General features: G+C 41.1%; 1 protein-coding gene across 1 annotated transcript; it reads left to right on the top strand.

Moving 5' to 3' along the window:
• Nucleotides 1-438: 438 nt before the first annotated feature.
• LOC107300736 (origin recognition complex subunit 5-like) lies at nt 439-12,771 on the top strand. The gene is made up of 7 exons (XM_015830036.1): nt 439-555; nt 2,964-3,038; nt 5,546-5,657; nt 7,931-8,061; nt 8,818-8,866; nt 9,805-9,895; nt 12,671-12,771. Exons 1-7 carry the CDS (start codon nt 439-441, stop codon nt 12,753-12,755), a joined length of 660 nt encoding a protein of 219 aa, XP_015685522.1. The 3' UTR covers nt 12,756-12,771.
• Nucleotides 12,772-12,836: the final 65 nt, after the last annotated feature.

Raw genomic sequence — 12,836 nt, 5'->3', positions numbered from 1 at the left:
TGTTATTGCCTTGCAATTGGATCAGCTCGATGGTTTTGTTACATAGTTAGTTAACAGCAGAGAGAGAATATTGCTGCCCTACAGGGAGTCCCATGCTGCTGATAAAATGTAATTAGCTCTAACGTGAAAAGTAAAAACACAGCTTACCTGAAATGCACATTTCCTTTTTCTTACCCATGGAGCCCTGTAATTCTGAGGGTGTCACTTTTTATTTAAGGAAAAAATATTTATTTAATATTTACAGAAATTGAAGCTCCCCCCCCAGTGAAAACATGTCGTGAGGTTTTACGGATCTGTTCCAGGGAGGGAACCCTGAATAATAAAGCTCGTTTTTAGAGATTTCCCCTGAATAATAAAGCTGGTTTTTAGAGAGAAGTTGTTTAGTTTATTTTAATAACGTTATCGATCATTTTCATATCTGAAGTTACTTGAAAGTCGATGATAAAGAGCACGAAACTGGTGATCATTTGCATTGGGCAAATTGTTCATAAATCAGAAGAATTAAGAGTGAAATTAGAACTTTCCACCCGGCTGTGCATGAAAACAGATCCGAATGTGAGCAGAATCAATTTACACGAATTAACCTGTGATGTATGGATTTATTATGGGGCGACTTAAATGAAGATTGATGATCGTCCGTGCGTTGTGGTAGCACAGATTGGCAAGACTAATTAATTCTGTTTTGTTTCATTGGTGAATAATGTAACACATTTCAGCCTAGTTAACTGGGGGAAAATGAAGATAAATGAATGATTTCTTTCAATGGTTTCTAAATGCTTCTCAAATCCAAGCACAGGTATGGAGCCATCATGATTAAACAGGAGGCTCAAAATGACTCATCCCCCCCCCCCAGTGATTGATGCTGTCAATAAAACTTTGTTGACGACTGTTGTGAGAACAGCATGTCCTTCATGTGTTTCAAATTGTAATTTGCAATTTAGATAAGTGTTAATGTAAAAGAACTAACGTAACACGAGTTGGGAGAAGCCCCTTCAACTCACAGGATTTCTGCTTGGCACGTGGTCTTTTCCTCACCTGATATTAGTTAAGCCACTGTGACTGTGGGAACGTCCTCCAAATTTTATATCACACTGTGACCAAATTCCCCCTCAGAAGATTCCCTGGATCCCTGCATGAAATACAATCATCTTTAGGGCACTGCTGTCCAATGGGTAAATCAGCAAGATGTCCAGCCAAAGCTTTAGCCACCCCAGTAACTGCTCAGGCATAATTTAATATTATTCATTGTTTTATTCATCCCTCCTACGGTGTGTTTTTAAAATAATTCGCTGCTCTGACGTTTAATATTATGACACATATTTTACATGCTATTTCTGTGGATTTTGATATGTTCTGTATTCTGTTACACTATACCAGGGGTGGGGAACCTTGGCTCTTTTATGACTCGTGGACTTCAACTCCCAGAATTCCTGAGCCAGCCACGCTGAGGGGAAAGGGAGAGGTTTCCAAGCTGAGCCATGCTGGCTCAGGAATTTTGGGAGCTGAAGTCCACGAGTCTTAAAGTTGCCAAGGTTGAGGACCCCAATATAGGGCAGGGGTGGGGAACCTTGGTTCTTTTATGACTCGTGGACTTCATCTCCCAGAATTCCTGAGCCAGCATGGTTCAGCTTGGAAACCTCTCCCTTTCCCCTCAGCGTGGCTGGCTCAGGAATTCTGGGAGTTGAAGTCCACGAGTCATAAAAGAGCCGAGGTAGCCTACCCCTGCACTATACAAAATGATACATGTAGAGGTAGTTCTCGACTTACAACAGTTCATTTAGTGGACGTTCGAAGTTACAACAGCACTGGAAAAAGTGACTTGGGACCATTTTTCATACTTATGACCATTTCAACATCTCTGTAGTCATGTGATCAAAATTCAGACACTTGGCAGCTGACCCATGTTTATGACGGTGGCCGTGTCCCGGGGTCCCGTGATCCCCTTTTGCAAACTTCTGACAAGCTAAGTCAATGGGGAAGCCAGATTCACTTAACAACCGAGTTACTAACTTAACACCTGCGTGATTCACTTAACAACTGTGGCAAGGAAGGTCGTAAAATACAATCGTTGCATCCCTTCCTGAGATAATGTATTGAAAGATTACATTCTGGAATCCTTATTTATTTATTTCGTGTATGGAAACCTAACATTTTTTTTGTATGAAGCAAGGACATTTTTGGAAAATGGAGTCCAAAGATCTGCATAGCCCAGCCTCATCGGAAATAAAATATGGTTTTCTTTCCCTATCTTTTTACGAAAGCCAGTCCTTTAAAAATTAAGCAGCCAATTGGTATAATTTTCGAAAGTAATAGAACCTATTTCAATATAGATGTAGGAATTTAGTAGCTATTAGAAAAAAAATAAGCTTTTTATTGACAATTAACCAGTGGAACAACCTGCCTCCAGAAGCGGTGAATGCTCCAACTGGAAGTTTTTAAGAAGAGACTGGACAGCCATTTGTCTGAAATGGTATAGGGTTTCCTGCCTGAGCAGGGGGTTGGACTAGATGACCTCCAAGGTCCCTTCCAACTTTATTATTATTATTATTATTATTATTATTATTATTATTATTATTATTATTATTATTATTATTATTATTATTATTATTATTATTACTTCCTACCTTAACTTTATTTCTTTAAAGTAAAATATAATCTAATATTTAGTTTCTTTAAAATATTTACATATTTATATAGCTGCCCATTTTTCAACCAACTCTGGGTGGCTCCCAGTGAAAGATTAAAACATATTTTAGTTGATTTTAGGGAGATTAAATAAGTTCACTGAAATGGACTTTTAACCAATTGTGCCCGCTTGAGAAAAAAAAACCCATTTTTCTTAGGAAAATGTAATTTGAGGAACTCTTAGAGAAAGCTTGAATTGGTAAATATACTTTGAGTAGTAGAAACAGAACCTTCAAATTATTATTTTTGTGTAACGAACATCTTTTTTTTGCTTACAGGTTTTGGATAAAGCAGAACAGCTGCGCGAGCTGGAAGGAAATATTCTGCCAGCTTTTCTTAGACTGCAAGAATTGGTAAAGGAACTAGCCTCATGTCATTATTTAAGAATGAAATCTCCGGCATATCCTGACTGATTTAATGAGTATATTTCTAAAATTAAAAGTGGCAGGTCTAGGTGATCTGCCAATAAATTTTACAAAATTATTTTTGTGAATTTTTAATTAGCAGGACAATTTGAATGTGAAACAACTTTTTTGCTAGCAAACTTGATCAATTGTGCGTCTTTGAGTTTAGCTACTCTTGCTTATTTTATTAACTTGTCTTCTGTGTTGCCATTCGTGATATATCAACAATTTGAAAAGTTACTTGGCTAAATTTACAGGATATTTTCTGAACACCCAAAGTAGCTGAGCGAACCAGCAATTTTGTTTGAACTTTTAGTTAGTTCACAACTTTTATTTCCCATAAGAAATGTTGCTCTTAAGATCAGTATAAATTTTGCAAAAATGGGAAAGAGAGAGAGAGAGAGAAAGACAATGTTCCTCCAGGCCTTCCTGTCCTCTGCCATCTTCTGGAGTCCCTTGAAGCTCACGCCTCCTGCTTCAGGGACTCCATCCAGCCCCCTCCTTCTCTGTCGTCCCCTTCTTCTCTTGCCCTCCATCTTTCCCAGCATCAGGCTCTTCTCCAGTGAGTCCTTCCTTCTCATTAGGTGGCCAAAGTATTTGAGTTTCAACTTCAGGATCTGGCCTTCTAAAGAGCAGTCAGGGTGGATCTCCTCTAGGACCGACCGGTTGGATCGCCTTGCAGTCCAGGGGACTCGCAGGAGTCTTCTCCAGCACCAGAGTTCAAAGGCCTCCATTCTTTGGCGCTCAGCCTTTCTTATGGTCCAACTTTCACAGCCCTACATTGCAACTGGGAAAATCGTGGCCTTGACTATACAGACTTTTGTTGGCAGGGTGATGTCTCTGCTTTTGAGTATGCTGTCTAGATTTGCCATAGCTTTCCTCCCCAGGAGCAAGCGTCTTTTAATTTCTTGGCTGCAGTCCCCCTCTGCGGTGATCTTGGAGCCCAGGAAGATAAAATCTGTCACTCCCTCCATTGTTTAGTTATATTTTAATTCTGTTTAAACATAGTTTCACCATCTGTACATTTTTATATGTTTTAACCTGTGATGGAAACTAACCAAGGAGAGAAGCAACCTAGAACTAAGGAGAAATATCCTGACAGTGAGGACAATCAATCAGTGGAACGACCTGCCTCCAGAAGTTGTAGCTGCTCCAACACTGGTGGTTTTTAAGAAGAGACTGGACAGCCACTTGTCTGAGATGGTATAGGTCCTCTTGCCTGAGCAGGGGGTTGGACTAGAAGACCTTCAAGGTCCCTTCCAACTTTGCTATTCTCTTATTTTGAGTTTCGTAGATTTTTTTAAACATCAGCATGTTGTCTGAAGCGTTTTGAGGCTATAGATCAGCCCCTCTGACATTAATAAAAACCAGAATAAACATCTTGAGGTACAGTAGATCTCTCGACTTACAAATATGGACAGCAGTTTTTCCTGGGGGAGAAAGCGTGAAACTGTTTCTCTTCCAATTACCTGGATCAAAAAAGGAGGGGAATAAAATCTAATCAGTACAGGAAGGTCTTTAGATCAAAATTTTAATTCGTCACCGCTAATTTAAGGAGGCTGAATTTCGGTTAACAGCGAAGCTTCAGAGATCAGGAACGTGTGGGATTTTTGCTTTTTGCTCTCCTTCCGTCATCACCCCCTACATGAGTATTTCTCTTTCTTTTCTTTTTTTTCAACGCTTCGTTGCAGGGGTTATTTTTAGCATTCCTTTTGCATTAAAATAAAAATTTTAGACTGCACAAAAGCTCAAGTCAGGAGGAAGAATCCCTTATCTGTACCTGGTTTTTCCCTCATGAGGAAACGGCGCTAGCGGTATAGAACAGAATGTCAGTAGGAGCTCAGATTTCGTTGAGGGATTTAACTCAGAAGCTCGTTTCCATTTTGCTCTGAAGTTTCCTTCCATATTGTCATTCAATAGTCTATGTGCCTTTCTGATAAATTATAGTAACTCCTCATTATCTCATAGCTTCTAGCAAGAAGCTTTCCTTGAAAACTAGGCCCTGAATGTAAAAATAATATTAACGTTTTACTGTTGTAAAAGCATACTAGAGATGAATAAAATGCACATTATCACATAAGAGGAAAGCAGATTGGAAATAAAATAGTTATGGCTGCTTTGAGCCCGCCACAGTTTTAATGATTTAAGTATTATTATTTTTCAAATGCAATCAATTTATCCTCCCTAATAATTAGGATATGTTATCTTTGGGAATCACAAATGTCATAGTGCAGAAAAACAGAATCCTGAAACTTTTTTTTTTAATGTGTTAGCCATGGCTTGATTAAGCTATTTCAGGGCTTCTCACTATGCAAATAGCTTGAAGTAAAATGCTGAATCAGATTAATTTCTTTCCGCTTTTTGTTTTCTTGTCAAACCCGAACTCTTCTGTGATTAAACACATAACTACAAGGTTATTTTTATTTCCTCTCTCCTGTCCCATCGCTCCCTTACAGACGGGGAGGAACGTGACTGTGGTTCTCCTTAGTGAAATTATATGGGAGCTTCTTCGTCCAAGCACGGGATGCCTTGAGCCGCTGCCTTTGTATTTTCCAGATTACAGCATAGGTAAGGACAAAATAAGTAAACGTACTGTGCATCACTTTATTAGTGTGTCTATCAAAGACGAATAATTGAGATGTCTCAATCTTATTTCTATGAACTAGACCAGGGGTTGGCAACCTTAAACACTCAAAAAGCCACTTGGACCCGTTTCCCAGAGAAAAGAAAACACTGGGAGCCACAAAACGTGCGCACACATGCACGTGGGGGGGGGGAGCTTAATTGAAGAGTTTAATTAAAAAGAAATAGAGGCTGCTGTGCATGAGTTCTCTCTCTCTCCTCCCTCTCTCTCACCCTCTTTGTCTCCCTCCCTCTCTCTTTCTCTCCCTCTCTCTCTCTATTCCTCTCTCCGATCTTCTGCTCAGCTGGCAAGCTGGCTTAACACTGTTCTCCGACAAGCTGATTAAGATATGTTATCTTTGGGAATAACATATCTTAATTATTAGGGAGAATAAATTGATTGCATTTGAACTAGACCAGGGGTTGGCAACCTTAAACACTCAAAAAGCCACTTGGACCCGTTTCCCAGAGAAAAGATAACACTGGGAGCCACAAAACGTGCGCACACGTGCACGAGGGGAGGGGGAGCTTAATCTGTCGCCCTCTTTGTCTCCCTCCCTCTCTCTCTTTCTCTCCCCCTCTCTCCGATCTTCTGCTCAGCTGGCAAGCTGGCTTCACGCTGTTCTCCGACAAGCTGACACGCATTCTTATTGGGCTGGCTCTCTCCTGCCCTTGGTCTACCAGTCCTCTTCCCCCACTCAGTGTGTTTGTTTGTTTGTGTGTGTGTGTGTGTGTGTGTGTGTGTGTGTGTGAGAGAGAGAGAGAGAGAGAGAGAGAGAGAGAGAGAGAGAGAGCGCTGCTTCCTGCTGAGACGCAGCAAAGGCAGGAGCCCCGCCCAATAAGCTTGTCAGCTTGTCTGAGAACAGCGTGAAGCCACTCTCTTTTTCACACACACACACACACACACAGAGAGAAAGAGAGAGAGAGAAGGGAAGCGCAAGTCTCTCTCTCTCTCTCTCTCTCTCTCTCTCTCTCTCTCTCTCTCTCTCTCTCTCTCTCTCTCCNAGAGGAGGCTGGGAGCCGCAGGAGAAGGCTGAAAGAGCCACATGTGGCTCCGGAGCCGCGGGTTGCCATTCCATGAACTAGATGCATGAGGCTCAGTCTTTAGGTGCTGGATGGTGGGGATGGTTAGCAGCTAAGCCCCACACACACACACACACACACACACACACACACACACATCTGTCAAGGGACTGTAGATAGTCCTCAACTTACAACAGTTTGTTTAGTGACCGTTCGAAGTTGCAACGGCACTGAAAAAAGCCTGACTTATGACCGTTTTTCACAGTTACGAACTTTGCAGCATCCCCGTGATCCTGTGATCAAAATTCAGACGCTAGGCAACCGGTTCATAATTTATGACCGTGGTTGTGTCCCAAGGCCATGTGGTCCCCTTTTGTGACCTTCCGACGAGCAAAATCAATGGGGGGAAATCCAGATTCACTTAACAACCGTGTCACTAATTTAGCAACTGCAGTGATCCGCTTAACAACCAAGGCAAGAAAGGTCGTAAAATGGAGCAAAACCCGCTTAACAAATATTTCATTTAACAGAAATTGTGGTCATAAGTCAAGACTACCTGCATTTCAGAAGTTCTAATGGGTATGGTGGCAAGCAGTATATTAATTAGGAGCATCTTACTTCCCACTAATCAGTCATCACTCTCAGAATGACGTACTAAGAAAAACATAAAACACACGTAGTGTAAAATACAAATATGAGATAATCAACAAATAATGTTAACTTGCCTGACAGTTAATAATCACTGTATAAATGAACAAGGACCCTAAGGGACATGTTAATAAAATGTTTGCCTGATGTTGAGAAAAGGTAGTTTCTAGGAGATTGCTTTGATCATTCTGGGAATCTGATGGAAAAGAAGGAATTGTGGTAGATGTTTTCTTCAAAGAGAATTGCATCTGCAAAGAAACTAAAAGCACGATACGATGATTTTAATTAAGAACACTTGGGTTGCCTGTCTTTGCCTTAATAATTAGAATGTTACCTGATTAACGAGAGCGAGCTGAATAGCTAAAAAGAAATACTTATTATTATTATTGTTTTGCAAAATGGCTGTAACTGTAACAGCAAGTTTCTTGGTCTTATATAAAAAATATTGTTCTGTGTGATGTCTCCTGAATTTTAGTATGGGAAGCAATGTGGTAAGTCACTCTGTGAGTTTTAATGGAAAACCGTGCTTTTGTTTTTAATTCAAATAGGACATCTGCAGAAGATTCTGTCCCATGACCATCCTCCAGAGTATTCGTTTGATTTTTATGCTGCATATATCAATATTCTTCTGGGAGTCTTCTATCCAGTCTGCAGAGACTTGAAGGAGCTCCAGCATCTGGTGAGGGATCTTCATAATCAAGATAAGATAAGATAATCTTTATCATCACTTCTTCTGTGAACACACTGGCATACATTAAAAAATGAAATGCTGATGCCCGCTCTCAAAAGAACTTAAAGATCCACTAAATGGCGTGTGACATATATGCATATATAAATAGAATTAGAAATAGAAATAGAATAGAATAGAATAGAATAGGGGATGGAATGGAATGGAATAAGGAATAGGATAGGATAGGATAGGATAGAATAAGGAATAGAATAGAATAGAATAGAATAGAATAGAATAGAATAAGGAATAAAATAGAATAAGGAATAGAATAGAACCAGAAGGGACCTTGGAGGTCTTCTAGTCCAGCCCTCTGCTCAAGCAGAACCTAGACCATCTCAGACAGGTGACTGTCTAGTCTCTTCTTAAAAATCTCCAGTGATGGAGCGGCCACGATTTCTGATGGCAACCTGTTCCACTGGTGGATTGTCAGGAAGTTTCTCCTTAATTCCAGGTTGCTTCTCTCTTTGGTCGGTTTCCAACCATTGTTTCTCATCCTTCCCTCTGGTGCCTTGCAGAATAATGTGACCCCCTCCTCTTTGTGGCAGCCCCTCAGATACTGAAATGCTGCTATCATGTCTCCCCTACTTCTTCTTTTCTTTAGACTAGCCAAACCCAAGTCCTGCAGACCGTTCTTCGTAGGTTTTGGCCTCCAGATCTTTAAGTTCTAAATGATACTAAATAAACTTTGCACTCTTTATCTTACAGGCTGCCCTTAATTTTTCTAAATATTGTGAACCTGTGGTCCAAGGAGAGGGTGAGTATTCTACTTTCAGTGTTGTCATAGATACACGTATGTTGAGCGGTGCAGTGGCCTAGAGGTGAAGATGCTCGCCTCCCACTCGGAAGGTTGAGAGTTCAATCCTTGGCAGAGGCAGATGTTTCTCTATCAGGCGCTCGAAGAGGAAATATCTGCTGCCAACTCCGCCTAGGCGTCAGGAAGGGCATCCGGCCAGCAAACACTCAGCTCCATTCAGTCACCTCGACTCCACCCCAATAAAAGGGATTATAGAGTCGCAAAAAGGGGGAAAAATAGATACACATATGCTAGTTCAATGGGAGACAAGAATTACTCCAGAAATTTTCTTATGGGAAGCTGGTGGGGGGTGTTGGAAACGACAATCGTGTGTTTAGCTGATCGCAGTAGTACCGAAACAGCCAAACGTTTACCAAATTTCAATCCTGCGGGGCCTGGATTTTGAGCACGTTCTTTAAGTTAGCCCGTTTGAAGGCAAGTTGATTCCAAAAATTGTTGACCTAAAACTGCGGTCCCCAACTTTTCCAGCTTGGCGGACGGACGGGGAGCGAAAGGTAGAGTGGAGTTCTGTGTGAGTGGCAGGTGCGTGCGCTCGTGCAAATGGAGCTGCGAGGGCACGCGCCCATCACTCAGGCAAGTGGGGCTGCATGCGCTCCCTCGCACGCTGCTTGTATGACCCAGTTCTGAACGGGCCACAACCTGGAGTTGGGGACCCCTAGATTCAAACATTACTGTAAACTTCCCCAGCATGGCCGTCTCCTCCTGTATTGGGACTTCAGATTCCAGAATCCTTAAACTCTGAAAACAATTTATCCATGTCGGCTAGATAATTCTGGAGCTGCCAAGACAGAAGGCATGGAGTCAGAGAAAACATGAATAAAATTGGCAGCCATTGTTACATAGATCAGCCCTGATTAAATTGTCTTTCCCCGGCACAGCGAATGAACGCGACACACGCCGACTGTGGAAAAATATTGAATCCCATTTGAAGAAAGCGATGCAAACGGTTTATCTTCGGGAGATATCAAGGTAATGGCTTCTCTTCCTTCTCTATTTATTTATTTTTTTTACAGCAACCCCGAACTATCAAATACGAAAGTTTTTTTCCCCCCCAATTATTATGAGGCTCCCTATCTTTTTAAACTCTGCTTAATATGGGTCATAAGAGTTTATTTTTGTTACTAATGAAAAATATGCGGTTATTCAAGTGATACCGAAGACAAGGGGGGGGATATGGGAGGTTTCTTGTATGGGTTTGCTATTAAAAGCAGTCACAGATAATAATAATAATAATAATAATAATAATAATAATAATAATAGTAATACTAATAATACTAATAATACTAATAATACTAATAATAATAAAGTGGGAAGGGACCTTGGAGGTCATCAAATCCAACCCCCTGCATAGGCAGGAAACCCTACACCATTTCAGACAAATGGCTGTCCAGTCTCTTCTTAAAAACTTCCAGGGTTGGAGCATTCACCGCTTCTGGAGGCAGGTTGTTCCACTGGTTAATTGTTCTCACTGTCAGGAAATTCCTCCTTAGTTCCAGGTTGCTTCTCTCCTTGATGAGTTTCCATCCGTTGCTTCCTGTCCTGCCTTCAGGCGCTTTGGAGAATAGCTTGACTCCCTCTTCTTTGGGGCAGCCCCTGAGATACTGGAGCACTGCTATCATGTCCCCCTCTCGTCCTTCTAAATACTGAAGGAGTACAGATGAATTGTATACAGAGTAACAGAGCTGGAAGGGACCTTGGAGGTCTTCTAGTCCAGCCCTCTGCTCAAGCAGGAGACTCTATACCAGGGGTGTCAAACTCGCAACGTCGTGTGACGTGTCGCAACGTATCGTGACTTTTTTGCCATTGCCGGCAATGGGGTGGGTGCGCTTTCGCTATGATGGATCCGGTCCACGGGCCAGCAATTTGACACCCCTACCCTATAGCATTCCAGACAAATGGCAGTCCAACCTCTTCTTAAAAAACTCCATTTTTTAACCTCCACAACTTCTGGAGGCAATCCTTTCCCCCTATTAATTGTTCTCACAGAAAGAAAATTTCTGATTTCTATTTCTTAGTTCTCCCTCTGAAGGCCCCTTCGCCGAGTCCTGAAGGCCCATCTATTCCGTGCGGCCGGCCTGGCGTAGTTTGGATTGTGTTTCAGTGGGGGGTTTTGTATGGGTGTGTTTTTAGAACAGGCCTATTATTCAATTCGATTTTAAAACAGAAACTATTTATTTATTCATGGTTTTTAGTATTGCCTGTTCACCACCCTGAGTCCCGCAAGGGAGATAGGGCGGTATATAAATTTAATAAATAAATAAATAAGTCCATTGCTTCTTGTCCTGCCTTCAGGTGCCTTGGAGAATCGGTCAACTTATTGAAAAGCTGCCTTTGGGACTACTTTTCTTAAGGTTTTTTTGGTTGTCCCTAGGAAAACAGCTAGCAAATATGTTTGGTCTCATTCTGCTGTTGATATTCAGCAACACATTTCCAAAGGGGCCTTTTCATTAACACCTGTCGCTAACATTTCCTGATATAATTTCCCGTATTCACCTTACGCTGGATCTAGTAAGGATGACATGTAATGTTGAATAATAAATGTTGATCTAATAATAATAATAATAATAATAATAATAATAATAATAATAATAATAATAGTAATAGTAATAGTAATAGTAATAATAATAAAAATAAAGTTGGAAGGGACCTTGAAGGTCATCTAGTCCAACTCCCTGCTCAGGCAGGAAACTTTATACCATTTCAGACAAATGGCTATCCAGTCTCTTCTTAAAGACTTCCAGTGTTGGAGCATTCACCGCTTCTGGAGGCAGGTTGTTCCACTGGTTAATTGTTCTAACTGTCAGGAAGTTTCTCCTTAGTTCTAGGTTGCTTCTCTCCTTGATCAGTTTCCACCTGTTGTTTCTCGTCCTGCCTTCAGGCGCCTTGGAGAATAGCTTGACTCCCTCTTCTTTGGGGAAGCCCCTGAGATACTGGAAGACTGCTATCCTGTCCCCCCTCGTCCTTCTCTTCGTTAAACTAGACATACCCAATTCCAGCAGCCGTTCCTTATATGTTTTAGCCTCCAGTCCCCTAATCATCTTTGTTGCTCTTCTCTGTACTCTTTCTAGAGTCTCAACATCTTTTTTACATCGTGGTGATCAAAACTGGATGCAGAATTCCAAGTGTGGCCTTACTAAGGCCTTGTAAAGTGGCATTAATACTTCACGTGATCTTGATTCTATCCCTCTGTTAATGCAGCCCAGCACTGTGTTGGCTTTTTTGGCAGCTGCAGCACACGGCTGGCTCATATTTAAGTGATTGTCCACTAGGTGCTGAAATGGATGAGCGTGGCTGATGAATTTCATTTGGTCTTTTTTTTTTTTCTCCCTTCTTTGATTCACGTCTAGTATTTATATCATTTGTCCAGTTAATTAGCAAAACTGTTTCTGATTCCCTGCTGGAGGTGTCTATTTTGAGATAGTAAGGAAGGTAGCTGCTGTATTGTTTGGATAAAATTTTCTGTATTGTACCCTAGGACAAAAGCATCACAGCACATTTTTACAAAATGTTTAAAGGAACACCTGGGTTTTGTTCTTCAGTTGCCAAGCTGTCTGTTCAGTAAAATAATCTTGTATTGTTCCTGTTGTCGATGTACTGTTAAACAATTTAACTGCCTTACTGCTTCAATCCCAAAGAATCCCAAATGTGTATCCTCTTTTAAAAGCAAAACATAAAAAAAACAAAACCCTTTGCTTTTCGCCGTGGCAAACCCAGGGCTTTTAAATGGCTACCTTGTCTTTTTAGCTCCCAGTGGGAACGATTACAGCAAGATAATGGAGAACCTGGACAAGTGAAAGGTATGTGTAGCTACAATAGTTTGGCTGTGTAAATTATTGATGACAAAGGGAGCCTTAACAATTTAGAACAAATCAGCCACCGTTAACCGAGCAAGCATTTATAAATATACCAG

The sequence above is a fragment of the Protobothrops mucrosquamatus genome, unplaced genomic scaffold, assembly GCF_001527695.2.
Source record: "Protobothrops mucrosquamatus isolate PMUCROS unplaced genomic scaffold, P.Mucros_1.0 scaffold8228, whole genome shotgun sequence".
In the NCBI taxonomy this organism is placed as follows: Eukaryota; Metazoa; Chordata; class Lepidosauria; order Squamata; family Viperidae; genus Protobothrops; species Protobothrops mucrosquamatus.
Note: the sequence above shows the minus strand (reverse complement) of the source record. Positions and strands in the feature narration are given on the sequence as shown.

What these genes read in the sequence shown, in the direction of transcription:
- LOC107300736 (XM_015830036.1), top strand. Translation starts at nt 439, where the DNA reads ATGATAAAGAGCACGAAACTGGTGATCATTTGCATTGGGCAAATTGTT. An exon ending in TTTTCCAGATTACAGCATAG is followed by an intron (nt 5,658 to 7,930) that starts GTAAGGACAAAA and finishes TAATTCAAATAG; the next exon opens with GACATCTGCAGAAGATTCTG. An exon ending in TGAAGGAGCTCCAGCATCTG is followed by an intron (nt 8,062 to 8,817) that starts GTGAGGGATCTT and finishes TTTATCTTACAG; the next exon opens with GCTGCCCTTAATTTTTCTAA.